General features: G+C 45.3%; 1 protein-coding gene across 1 annotated transcript; it reads left to right on the forward strand.

Annotated features, from left to right (window-relative positions):
* LOC149364131 (uncharacterized) lies at positions 1 to 9,470 on the forward strand. Its single transcript, XM_089570035.1, has 5 exons — positions 1 to 139; positions 2,845 to 2,948; positions 6,517 to 6,627; positions 8,397 to 8,450; positions 9,278 to 9,470. Exons 1-5 carry the CDS (start codon positions 52 to 54, stop codon positions 9,371 to 9,373), a joined length of 453 nt encoding a protein of 150 aa, XP_089426161.1. The 5' UTR covers positions 1 to 51; the 3' UTR covers positions 9,374 to 9,470.
* The last annotated feature ends 5,002 nt before the right edge of the window (positions 9,471 to 14,472 follow it).

The following is a 14,472-nucleotide window of genomic DNA, read 5'->3' on the forward strand; positions in this document are numbered from 1 at the left end:
CGCCATGACAGTGCCCCTTGGGGACCAGCAAAGGCTCGCAGGACGACGGCCATGATCGGCGCGCTGTTGGCGACTTCGTGGATCCTCTTGGGGCCCGCCGGAGGATCGCCACTGGAGGAAGCCTGCGGACCTCAACCCAGTATGCATAGAACCAAGGACGCGACACGGCCAGCTCGGTTTGAACGTACAAGATGATATGTGATGCGCGATGCAGGGCAATCAGTTGCTGTAGATGTAGCCATATACAAACAACAGTGCAAGTCGACTGAGTCTTTCTACTTTTCGGTTTGAGGGGCCCTACTGGAGGTTTCCTCAAGATAACTGTTCTTGATGCTGGGTTCTTGAGAGTGGAATGTTAGTATAATTGAATGCTACAACACTTTCACAGCCAGGAAACTGCTTTCCGACATGCGTCCACTCTCCCTGATTCGACTGAGTTGAGCGAAAAGTAAGAGACATGGAGAGCTATTTACTTGCCTTGATTTGATGAGAGCGGGTAAATATTACTAATCATCTTTTACTGGAAACTATACATAATTAATGGCTTGCAGTTATCAAGAATCATAAAAATAAACATTAGGATGGGCCGGACATAGCTAGCTGGCACGAAAGGCGGTGAAGAAGTTTCAGCGTTCAGTTTTCTATGCAGCATGTGTACGTTTCAAAGTTTCGGTACACTACGTTTGTCAAACAAGAGTACTGTGGCGATTCGTGTCGTAGGCGCGTGAACGGCGTGCTTAACGTAGCTGCGGTTCGCAGTGAATTCGTCATGTGTTCAGTGCTCTCAGATTCGTAGGGTTCTGTATATCAGAGATCCTGCGCAATCTTTCACAGAAAGTATTACTATGCTCTCTACTTACATTTGATCTCACGCGCTCTGGATGGCAACGCAGTTAGCTGGAAAGTTGTGGGCAGATACCATGATTTTAGACTGTAGAAACTTGAGGCGGTTGTAAGAGACGCTGAGCGGTGCTAGGTAATGGTAGCGCACCTCTTACAACAAAAGCGGGCAGCAGATGAGGCACGAAAGCAAATTTAAAAAAACCTGATAAGAGAATGACGAGTTTTTTCGGTGCTCCATCATCAGTGTGTTCGCGGCTTACGAAGCAACACCATAATAATTTATTCGATTTTATGGCTCATGTGCAGCGAATTTAGCAAAAGAACATGAAACCCACGAAGGCTGATGATGCATGGAACGGGTTATTCGATGCTTCTGCAAATATCAAGAACCTGTTGACTTGTTTTCGTAGATCAGCCGGCAAGAAATAAGTAGATAAGCAGCAAATGCTTTGAAAGTGTGGTCCAGGAGCTGTGCGTTTCAAAAGTATTGTTTGTTCAGCGGAACTGGCTACGAATAGGTAATTAGCTTTCTATACTTACTTGTCAGCTTCCTAGTAAACTATACGGGGAGGCGCTAATTGGCAAGATGAGAATGACACTGGGATAACTATTAGAATCCAATCGTTAAGGGCCGCCGCGGTGGCTCAGCGGTTATGGTGCTCGGCTGCTGACCCAAAAGACGCGGGTTCGAACCCGGCCGCGGCGGCTAGAATTTCTTTGGAGGAGAAATTCTAGAGGCCCGTGTACTGTGCGATGTCAGTGCACGTTAAAGAACCCCAGGTGGTCGAAATTTCCGGAGCCCTCCACTACGGCGTCTCTCATAGCCTGAGTCGCTTTGGGACGTTAAAACCCCATAAAAAAAAAAAAATCGTTAAGGTTATTAAGTAAACCAATGCTTTGCTATAATTCCCGTTTGATGAATACATTGGTGCCATTGAGCACGCTCCAAAAGAAAGGAAAACAGAAAGTGAGGTAGATGAAAGGAAGACCGAAAACAGAGAGAGAGAGGCAGAAATTAGGAAAAAAATAAAAGCGTACAGGTGGTGGTACAAAAGCTGTAATGCCTAGTAAAACCTAACACCTTTTTTTTTCAGCTACTAAAAACGTGAGATCATTAAGGAGTGCCATTAGAGCAAACGTCACAGCTGATTAGCCGACAAGACAAACTTTCTCTAAAGCCTTCTTTTTAGTGCAACGAGCAAAGAACCTGTTTTTCTGTGAAAGCTAGTTTTGAAGAACTGGATAAAATAGCGCGACGGAAGACGAGACAAGAGAAGAACAAGCACCAGCGCTGAGTTTTGAGTTTTTTTTCTTCAGCTGCGGAGCTACGTGCCATGACTGAGCAAAGTGAGGTTTATGTTTACGTGACTGCAATTTGCTGTCAGCTGCGATGGCTACCAGCTAGGGACAGTAGCAGCCATATGCGTATATGCTAGGATGCTGCCATCATGTGTATAAGTAGCTACAGTAAGGAAACAATGGGCTGTCAGAGCATGTTGATTTCAACATTTGACCGTAGTTTCTTTCGCAACATTTCTTGTTTACTTCGTAGTCTGTTGCACTATAGTTTTTCTGATTACTAAGCTAACCTGGCAAACATATCACAAAAATACGGGAATGAACAGCTTATTGACACGGAAAAACACGCACACGCACGCACTTACGCATGCCAAAGAGAGAGAGAGAGAAACCGCTTACATTTCAGCTTAAACCGTAAGTTCACAAAACAAACTATCTGCTGACGAGACGCGTTCTAGAAAACAGCCCAGACTGTTTTGCGACCCTCGCTTCAAAACAGCCAGATAGGCAAGCACACCGACAATGCAGAAACGCCGACGACTGTGCTGACATTCTGCACCTTAAGGCACAAATCTAAAAAAAAAAATGCTTTAGCACCGCTTTTCCAACAACAACAAAAGAGAACAGAAAAAAACTTCGTATTTAAAAAAAAAAATTCACTTTTGGAAGTGTGACGCCAGTGTTGTTCTTTTCCGTGGGCAGACAAGAAGGAAATGATGTCCATGTTGACGGCAGCTGCGGACATGTTTATCGACTGCTACGAAAACTACGACCAGCACGGGGTGCCTTCCAAGTATTTGACGGCGGTGAGTACCTCCCCTGCCCTCCCCTGCCCTCCTCTCTTACCTCTCGGGGCCCGGAAAGTTGATGGATAAGCTCCCGTGTGACAACTGCACGAGTTTCTCAATGCCTAACACAGTGCAGTGTGTGGTCTGCCTGCCTTGTGTTGTCCCGACTATTGCTCAGCCCAGAATAAGGCATAAGCCCAATTCCATACAGTTATGCAAAAAAAAAAAAATATCCAAGGTACACCGTGATAGAAATCGAAGGTTAATGGACACCGATTTCATGATGACGATGATGATGGATTTTTGTGTCTCAAGGCCAAAGAGCGCCACGTCACAGGGTATTTTTTTCTACACAGGGTGGGGTCAAAGACCCATTTCCTAAACATTTCACCCCAGATAAGCCTAGCACCCGGCCAGGGGAAAGCTTGTGGGTACCCGTCGGCACTGGGGATCGAACCCCGCACCTCACGCATGCGAGGCGGATGCATGAACTAATAATGGACGGTGATTGGCTGCTAGCGAAAAGTACAGTGAAAGTCCACTTGGGCGAACGTCACTCGAACAAACATTTAAGCTAAACGAGCTTTCGCGAAATTTCCCAATGAAACCCCGTTGTATCCAATGTAAATCCATTTCAGTTGAAGGACTTTCAGCACGCTCCATCCTGAGTTGAGCGAACATTCTGGCGAGCATTAACGAACTGTTTTCGGGTCACAATGAGTAATTTCGACATACGAGCCGAAATTTGTCCGCGAAATCTTAGACATTGTGCTGCTCGCGAAACAAAGTACGGCTTGTAATTTCAGAACTTCAGGATTCCACATTTACACTAGTTTGGAAGGGTAAGCGGCTGGATTGCTTCTTCCGAAGTAGTCGAACGTATCTGCTAAAGCACTTGCCTCACTCTGAGTCCCAGGAAGAATTCGCGAAATGACTTGTTTTTGAAGAAGGCGCACCGAGAAGTTCCGCAAATGATGTCTGGAGGAGTTTAAACCTTTTGCCACTCGGTAGGCATTTGTGCGCAGACAAACCCGTTCGGTTTACGAAGTTAGCAATAATGAATACACAAGTTCAGTAGAAAATTAGTGTACTTTATGAAAAGTGCCGAGTACAGAATATATACGTGAAGTTTTTATTATTCTGCAGTAAATACTTTTAAGAACCAATAAATGGTTGCAGTTTACTATGCCCCGTCAAGATGAGCTGCTGCGTGCTCATTTCAATTAAGATAACTTTCGCTTAAGCGAGCACTTCATTTAATCCCCTGAAGTTCGTTCAAATTGCCTTTCACCCTAATTAGCTTAACTCTTTGCAGCTCCCCAGCGCGCTGGTTTTGCATACTCTTTCTAAAGCCACACATTACCGAGGGAGCTAAAGTTAGTCGCAGATAATGAAGGGCCAAGCTACTATCCTGTTATTCGCGGGGAGGGAAACGGGAGGGGGGGTGGGGGGGGGGGGCACGGCGAAGGCTCTGAATACGCGAATGCGTGCGTATGAGTTTCTTTTCAGCGGTATTATGCTCGCACATCTGGAGCGTATCTTTACAAGAGAGAGAGAGAGAGAGAGAGAGGGAAAGGCAGGGATGTTAACCAGAAAGGATTCCGGTTGGCTACCCTGCCCAGGGGAAGGGAATGAGGGGAATTAAAGAGGAAAGAGAGAAGTAACGGGAAATAATCACAGTCTGTCAATCAAGGCAGTCGCTCTCAAAAAGCGAAAGAGTGCCTTGTAAGCCTTGACGGCAGTTGACTGTTGTGGCCACGGACCGAGGATCTTGGCCTCTGTGAAAGGGCGAGGGTCCAGGCGGTCCAAAGCACATCGCAGCTTATGTCTTTCGGCTACAAAGGCAGGGCACTCACACAAGATATGGGTGATTGTCTCATCACAGGCGCAGTTCACACAAGAAGGGCTGTCGGCCATCGCGATCCGGAAAGCATACTTATTCGTGAAGGCAACACCGAGCCATAGACGACACAGTAGTGTTGCTTCACGACGCGCTACATTACACGGAAGACGGAGGCGCAGTCCAGGGTCCAAAGTCCTGAGGCGACGGTTGCACAACTCACCAGAGTTCCACGCCGAAAGTGTGAGCTCCAGCCTCAAAGAACGAAGCCCACACGCTGCGTCAGCTCTCGTGACGGGGATATTAACGGGGATTCCATCATTGTGGGCAGAACGGGCAGCTTCGTCAGCCTGGTGATTGCCATGTTACATGGCAGGCAATCATCTGTTATTAAGTGTCCAGCCACGCCGCCCTTTTACGTTAAGTTAGACTTGCCTATATGCATGGGTATCTGTTGAGTCGGCCCGTCTGACGAGAACAGCGGTGTTTCTGAGGCCTACCAGGTGTTGTCAAATCTATCTGACCCAACAAAAGTGAGAAAGCAAGGTCACGCATGGTGTCGTGCATGGCGATAGACGGCTTTCAAAACGTATTTTCATTTCTCAGAGAATGAGAGGCATGTGTGCATATTTGTTCACTCCTTCTCGCATTACTCGCATAAGTTCAATTAATTCTCTCCAAACTATCCAGAAAGTTCTAGCGAGTCTCCGTCGATATGTGCGATGAACCGTGCACGCGGACGGCATTGGTGTTTCTTTTTTTTTGTCCCCCGTGGACTATCACTTTGGAAGGGAATGTGAAATTAAAGAGGGAAGCCCACCTCCGCGTGTCACCAATAAGAAGCTAAATTCTTCTGCCGTATCGAACCTACGACCCATACAAAAATTTGTTATCCATAGACTGTCTATAGACTCTCTATAGACAAATCCTATAGCCTAGTTTATAAGCAGTACAAATTCTTTAAACAGTCTATAGACAATGCATAGACTTATGGCCATACACTTTTAGTAGAATTTTGTCTACATAAAGTGTATAGACTATGAATAGACAAAATCTGACATCTATTGGAAGGCAACAGTCTATAAGAAGTCTATAGACCATTTTTATAAGATCATGAAGCTAAACATGCCTCCCGGCAGGGGCAGGGGGAAGGCAGGATATTATAAGCCCTTAAATTGTTCACAAAATATATCTGCCACTGACTTAACGGTAATATATGGTGACCGGCCGGCCTGTATCAAACAGTTTGTATCTAGTTTGTAAATAGTACTTTTATGATAGCAGGCACACTGTCACAATAAAAAAACAAACCGTGAATAGTGATGAAGTGATGCGATGCGAGCGGAAAAGAAGTCGAGCCTTTGCTGGAAAACCACTTCCGGAATAGACTGAAATCTTTATGGACGAGCGGACCTCACGGCAATGCCTCACAGGCCGCATGCGACTTGCATGCAGCTTGCGTGGAACTCTAGCTATATACCCAGTAAGCAGGGACCGCTATTATATATTGCTCTACACCCTTGCCGTCAAGCGCCTGCAGTGACCAAGGATCGCTACTGGAGGCTCATCACATGGCCTTGCGACTGCGCTAGTCATGCCAACTCTGGCTAACTTTTGAAACAGACGTGGCTATATTTGTAACAAAGCCAGCCTTCCGCATGCCGCAGCGTAACACAGGAAGCGTCCCACCGAGGCTTTCTCTTCTTTTGCGGCCTCTCGGAGCGGAGTACGTTGAACCCGCCGCAGGTGCTGCCGACCATCTGTGCCGAGTACGACGGCTGCGCGTCGTCTGCGTCGGAGGGCGACCGGCGGGAGCTGATAGTACAGTGCATCGTGGAGAAGATCAAAGGTCGCCTGGTATGCTCAGGTTATCGGCTTCGTTTCATTTGTTTGCTGTAAGATTAAGGGGACACGGAAGGCCGATTCAAGTCGGCCTGTATCTATCGATTACCACGATTGCATCGAGGCTACTTTTAATGATAACGGAGCTTTTATAAAAAGAAAATGCTTAATCCGCCAGCGGCCATTTTCTAAAGCAAACTGCGATTATGACAATACATTACGATGCGAATCTCCGAGGCTAGAACACTATACGCCACTTCATCCAGCCACACGTCGCGGAGTCCGTAAAGCCGCGTTCACGACGTCATCATCAAAGTAACGAATTGGAATGTGAAGTAGTGGGGAGAAAATATTCCATTCTCAAATCCAAATTTCTCAGCGACGAATAGGTTTTCTGCTGTCGAACGAACATTAGCAAAGCAACAACAAAAAAAAGAGCCAAATAATCTAATTTTACAAAGAACAAAAACTGAATGGCGCTGTCCTCACTGTCGCTTTATGTTACAGATTTGTTGTACTAGATTAATTACTACTTGCGGTTCTGCTTCGCCCTTGCCATTCGTTGTTTTTCATTTAAAATGTTCAACAACTGAACCTATTCTTTCCAGTCGTTCTTACTGACCCTGTAATGCCCTCCTGCAACAATCCCAGATGGGATTAGCAGTATGTGCAAACAAATAGCCAAGCAGAAGTGAAAACAAGAGGACAGGCAACGTGGCAGGGAAAAGCTTGCAAATCAAACTTTTTATGGGGCGACCCTGTGCCCTTGAAAACAAGCTTTTTATAGGGCGAATCTTTGACCTTGAGATATAGACGCTGGGCAGCGGCGCCGGTGAAACGAGTCGCTGCCCAGCCGTCGTGGTAATGTTCACGGCTCTAGTCCGCGCCCTGTTAAAACACGACAGCACTCCACATTAGAACCGTGAATTTTCGGGGACATTTGGGAGCGCTATACACATGTGGAAATAAATGAAGGAAAAGAAGTGCACTACGAACAACCAGTAGAAAAAGAAGCACGAGTCGGAGAATCAACACAAGATTCCATCCATTCGGGAAGAAGCTCGGCATGATGATGAACAGCTTCGCCCTGTTTAGAAAGAGGAAAGTCGACGACCACTGCATACTGTCAGTGTTCACATGTGGGGCAGAAGTTTAGAGCACTGTGAAACACTTGAAAAGGAACAGAAAGTTGTGTGGGACCTTTCCATAGCAACTAGTCGCGTGATGAAATAAAGTGCAGATTTGTCATAGTAGCACAACGCCCGATAGCGGCACTTTAATTAAACAATAATATGCTCATTGGAAGATGTGGCGTCCATAGCTGAGTGCATCTTTTTGGTGAGTGCCCGAGGTCGCCTGACATACTTATTCAACGCAGTACCTATAGGCTTCCAGGCATCTTGAGTGAACTTGCAGATCGGTGAAGCTTGTTCTAGCAACTCCGGTCACAACTATAAAACGCCGCAATTACTGGGTAGTAATCAGTTAATTGCAACGAACACCTTTATACATCTGTGCAAACTTGCACGCGAGATTATTCTATAGCTGTGGCTCTTTTACTCTCTTGTTTCTTGCATGTTATGCTTACCATCGGCCTAGTCATCGTGACACTTCTGCCTATTGACACGAGTTTATGCTGCTACTATTTATAGGTTGGACTCCTAAAGAAGCCCAAAATTCGCTTTCACATTACCTGTCACAACACTTAATTTTTAAAGATCGAACGATAGAGTTATTGTTATAAGTGGCATGCTTTATGTTTACAGTGTTTTTCTCCTTCGCAGTCCGAGATGAGCGATCTTCCAAAACCAGCCGAAGATATCAGTGAGAAGTTATTTGTAAGTACTTGCTTCTCGTTGGTAATCGACGTGGAACGTTCACCCAAGTTGATGTGCCGCGTGTTAACATGTGTTACGCGTGGTTCGGCTTGGTGGTCCGCAGTTGTGCGCAGGGTCGATAAAAGGCTGCAGGTAATTCCAAAAGCAGGCGAGGTGTAAGAAACCGTTATGGCTGAGCACATGTCCAAAGGAACAGCAGAGCCATTTGTAACCTACTGCACACGACTACACAAGGACAGATTGGGACACAACTGACACGTAGCAGAATTATCACAGTCGCCTACCAACGTGAATCCAGTACTTTGCCAATGAGAGCGCAAATACGGCACCTTCACAGTAGGCCGAGAGAGTAGTGGTATGTAGAATGCCCAATAGAGGACTGAAGATACGGGAAAATATCAAGAACTATGAGGCATAAAGGATTCAGGCGAATCTGGATCTTAAACGGCAAATGCCCGCAGTTCCTACGTGCTGTGACTATTGTTATACCCAGACGCGCAATTTGCAACTATTACCACGACTTGCTTTCAAGCAGTGTTACATTAATTGCAATATCTTGCTTTGCTTCAACCATATTCATTTTATGCTTTTTGGAGAAAATTTCCGTCAAATTCGAATTGCTTTTGAAGACGAGAGTGTGGCTGTTAGCCGAAGCTGATTCTCTACTTTTTAAAATACATTTCTTTTTATTTTCTTTAATTCCTCCTTTCTTTCATTTGTTTAGGAGCAATTTTCCACATCCACATGGCACAGGCAATTGAATGTCGCGTGTGAAATGGGGACAGTTTTTCGTGTATCACACTTCGGCCTGCTTATTCTCTCCGCAGGGCTGCAGCTTCCGTAGGCCCACGGTCCCAGTTGCGAATCGGAAGAGCTTCTTCACCTGCGTCCACTGGTTCCAGATCGCAGTGTCCATCGACTAAGCGGAACACGGGTTGACGCCTGCACTTATTTTTATCACTGCATACTTTTTTTAACAGTGACAACACCAAAAAATAATAAAGATACACGAGCCCGTCACGCTTAAAAGACAATCCTTCCTTCTTTCAACACTAAATATATTATTGACTAGCTTAGCACATTTCAAGAAGCTTATGCGTATCAAAATAGTGGAATACAAGCAAAATATTTGAGCAGCTGGTCAATACATAGCAATTTTGATGTTCTGCTGAGGAAAGCTACAGTCGCAGAAATTCGTTTACATCGCCTTAAACTTAACTTCTTCACACTCTCCTTGTTAGCGATAACGGCGGTGAGAAACTAGGGGGGGGGGGGGGGGCGGAGGCTATGTCAAGTACACAGTCCTCGCTTCGGGCAAGCTAGAATCTTTCATGAAGTGAACGTAGATGGCGGGTAGAGAGAAGGAAACAGTAAATTTCTCTATCTTTTTTGTCGAGAAAATGTTGAGCAATACTGTTTTCCCGAAGAAAATGTCTCACTTTTATGCCGAGCGAGGTGGAGGGGGGTATCAAAATCCATCCTTGCACAAAACCAGGCTAGTTGACGTGATTTACGCATCTTTTCATGTCGCTCCGTATCACACGTTGGTTAGCTGTCCTCTGAAATAAATAAACATCCAACTTATAGCACAGTTTTGTCCAAATCCCATCCATAGGATAGAAGTCGATGAATAACAGAACTCTCCTCTAGTTAGTAGCAAAGTATTCTCATAAACTTTGCCAAATTCAATGCCAAGACTTACGGCGAGAGTGCTGATCACGGCGGGAAAAAGAACAGGTAAGAACAATGAAATCATCACCAAAGGCTGTACTTATAAATTTTTCTTCAATTGCGAGCAAAGATTGCCACAAGCAACATATAAGAAGTCGAATGTATGTTGCGAGGGTTGCTTGGGTTGGAGCACTTTCTTGTGCTATCTGTTGTCATTGAGCCATTAATGGTAATTGAACAGAGTACTCGAGCGCGAACGCGCCTTTATAACTTCACGACAGAACTTAGGTTTCATAATAGTACAGGTGCATAACATTTGATGAAGACCTCTTTTCGGCGCCAAGGGGAAGTTGGCACGCTCTAAAAATTGCAGACTATTTAAAGGGCTTAAGTTTGAGGGCCACAGCCGACTTGGAGCCTCCGTAACACTGCTTTTTCTACCGCAGTCAGACGATGGATTAGACGTACCACTTGCCGAGAAATAAGAGCCCGTTTGTCATTAGCGAGAAATACTGGCGGGCTCGGGGTATCAAAAAAAAAAAAAGGCAAAGCAACACTTGAAGCAAATAGGAACTAGAAATGGTGGCATCCAAATAATTATTGACCAACTGGTTCACTCTGTATTACCAAAATATATATATTTACTGTGCAAATTGATGAAGCTCTGCAACGCCCAGTGCATCACGTATGTACAGGGCATAAAAATGTTAATTTTCACTTCTGCTCGGAGAAATAGGCGAATCCCAACATGCTTGCAGAAAAGATATTTTGGTTTTAACCGGAAGACAAAGTATAGAAGAGTGCTCAATTTTTTTTCGCCACATTAGTACGCACTCTATGCACAGTTGGTTGTAGTAGTAAGATCCGGCAACATCAGTAGGCCATAGAAGCGTAGACAGCCTTATAAACATGGTAGATGAGGACTTGAGAATATAGCTCGCAGCCATTTTACAGTATTCTAGAAGAGGCTCAGAGAAGTTGCTGAAGAGCATGCACGGGAACGCCCACTATAACTTACAGTTCACAGGCTGGTGACACCAGAACGACGACCAAATAGTTTACCCTTTACCCGAACAGTTTGCCAGAGGAATTCGTGCAATACGAACAGACGTACAGACTCTTGGTGGCGAGAAACTTAAGCCGGACGTCCGAACTTTCGGCTCGCTAACCGTTCTCTTGGCCTCCTAAAACGTAACCTTGCTCCTGCGCAACTGCGGAAATTTTCCTATACTACTTTAATTCGACCTAGAATTGAGTACGCTTCAGCGATATGGGACCCGTACCAAGCCTACCTCATAGATAACATAGAATCCCTGCAAAGCCATGCTGCTTGTTTCGTTTTTTTTTTTTCAGATTACTCACTTTTCACTACTGTCACGGGGCTAAAAGCTCGTGCCGGATTTGATAAACCTTTCCCTCCTTCGCGAACTTGTTCGCTTACTCTTTTTTTTTCATAAAATTTACCATTATCCGTTGCTTCATGACGATTTTTTTCACTCACCGTCAGCAGACTTCCCACGAAGTCACCATCTTTTCAAAATCAAACTTATCACATGCCATACTTCAGGTTTTGCGAAATCTTTCATTCCCAAAACTGTTATTTACTGGAACCGGCTGCCTTCTACAATCGCAACTGAAATTAATCCGACAGTGTTTCACGAATTTTTAAAAAGTGAAAGGAATGTGTAATTCATCTAGTTCTGTTCTGTTCATCCTAAGCGTTTCATTTTTATATTTCGCACTATTTATTTGTTTCCATTGTGTTCTTTTTGCGTGTTGTTCCGCCCCATTTGGACACTTGTTATCAGTTCACCGACTATGCTTTCCTAGTTTCGTTAACTGCTCAGTTTTTTGTGTTTGCACTTTTGCCACCCCCCTATGTATACTCTCGTAGTGAGGTCCTTTAGGGTTTCTGGAAATACATTTAAAAAATAAAAAAGAGTCGGTGCTGTCGTCGTTTGGAAACTACATGCTTGTGATTAGCCTGCATTGCCCCGAGCATCTCTTAACGTTTGCAGTAGTAATGCTTTCGACGACCGTTTTCGAAGTTGAGTTCTATCACATCGACAAGGTCAACTATAGTCTGATAATATGCAGCCTACGTGCATAGGGTGTGTGCAAATGAGGTAAAAACATAAGCGCCCTTCGCTCCTATCACCCCTTTTGTATAATAATCTCTCATTCGCACGATACAAACAGCCAAAAATACCAGTTTTCCAAAAATAAATGAACGCTACCATTCACCGATTTCGTCAAGTCCATGGCTTAATTAAAACGAATGACAGAGGACCTGAGCTAGCAGATGTGGTCGGTACATCCTAAAGGCATTGTTCAGTCGAAAACTAGTAAAAAGGCCGAGGAATAATTAACAGTACTAATAATTAAAAGTACTACTAATTAACAGTACTACTAATTACCAGTAATAATTAACAGCACGTACTACCGCACTGCAAGCAGTGCGGTAGTACGTGCGTCTGTACCAAGTAAAATGACGGCAGATTCATATATTATAACGAAGTAACTAAAAGTGGAGAATAAAAGTGGGTACGGAGTGAATTTTCGAGGTTCCTTCATGTCATGAACAGTTGTTTAGGGGCGGCACTGAAAGCGTATGACCGATGTTTCTCTAGTACCCGCCTAGGGGGCCGAAACACAGAGGGAGAATCTACAAATTAGACTAAGCCCAGTGCAGCGAGCGATGGGAAGGAACGTTACTAGACGTGGTGCTAAAAGGACAACAGCACCGTTAATTAAAAAGAAAAACGCCTGTTGATGGGGCCCCAACTGAAATTGTAAGGAGCAAATTTACTCCGGCTAGGAATGTAACAAGCAGATCAGGTAACCGAGGGTCTCTTATTGAGAGGGTGGTTTTCAAGAGAAGCAATTATAAAAGCGTAGTCTGTGGCGGTAAGGGACAAAGTAGAGTGATGACGTAAGGAAATTTGCAATGATAAGACGGCCGCGAAGAGCGTAGTACAATCAGTCGGAGATCACCAGGAGGGTACATTGTCGCGCGTTAGATGTAACCACACTGCTGCTGTTGCTCCTGTTGATGAAAAGGTTGCGTTCGTTGCGTGGGTTCGCCCCAAGTGCATCTTGGTCAAAAGCTGCGAATGAGAATGTGCATCGCTTGATAGATTTTTATGACCCTGTGCACATTCCTGTGGTGCCGAAATGCCACAGGCGAGTCCGTAAGGGTGCGGAAGTACTGAGAAGTCCAGGCAGCATGATGGCCTCATCCACTGCGTTTGTGGCATCCGCACTTAAAAACTCCAGCGACACTGTACGTATGTCGCACGCGGACTTAGAGCACCGCACAAGGCATGCGGGGTCCCTGAGCTCGGTCCCATACAGGCTGGGGCGTTCATTTTCCCTCTGCTTTCTTCCCTTGATATCCCAAGTATAAAATAAACGACGGACGATTTAGTGTAGTTTAGTCAAGCCACATGCTAATCAGGTGCGCTATCATTTCGGTTTTCACTTTGGTTCGAGGAGCCCTTGGTTCAAGAGGTCAGTGTGATAGCGGACTGTTCTGGATCCATTGCGCACAGATGGAAGTTGCTGAAGACGACGACATCCAAAGCTCAGCGCGAGTGGCGCTTAAACGCTTCGGAAGTTCGGCTGCGGCGATGACGTAGTGATGTAATGTAGTGACCACCGAAGCTGATCTGTTCGCGCCGTCGCGTGTTCAAAACCCACTCGCTGTCCAAGAGGTGGCTAGTTGGCCAAAAAGCCTGCTGGCAGGTTGGCCACAACCCGGTGGGAAGGTGGCAACCTGTCACAGGCTTCGGACAAACATCGGCGAAATCTGAGATTCGGGGTTTTTGTGATAGCGCACTATAGAACTCCCACACTCTTCTCACGCTCCGGGGAGGATGACAGGTATACTGCATTGAATGCCCCGCTCCATTCGCAAACGTCGCAAACGTCCCCAGACACTCAGGCGCGACCGGGAAATGTTTTCTTTGAACAGCAGGTCGAAGCGGAAGTTTTCGTTTTCTTTTACTTATTTTTCATGACAATTAAGTACTACTACATACGGCGTACTACAGGGTGCCGTCTAATTTATGGAAAAAGCCTTCACACATTTCAAGTTGTAAAATGAAAGCAACTGTGTCTTTTTTTAAAATCCTAACACTGCCGTGTCCTACTGCTTTCCCTCGCTTTAATGACTTCATGACTGCAGGTGTAGGCCTTATCGGTTTGTTCATATGTAAAGAGGGGCATGAAAATTCCCTGGAACAGTTAGCACACTACTTAAGCAAAATCGGAGGAGGGCAGAGATAGAGGCCGAAAAGCTCTAGTCAGTCCAACAGAGATGCAGGATGAGGTAGCATGCTGCACGTTAAGC

This window comes from Amblyomma mixtum, chromosome 2 (genome assembly GCF_055824585.1).
Source record: "Amblyomma mixtum isolate Tamu chromosome 2, ASM5582458v1, whole genome shotgun sequence".
In the NCBI taxonomy this organism is placed as follows: Eukaryota; Metazoa; Arthropoda; class Arachnida; order Ixodida; family Ixodidae; genus Amblyomma; species Amblyomma mixtum.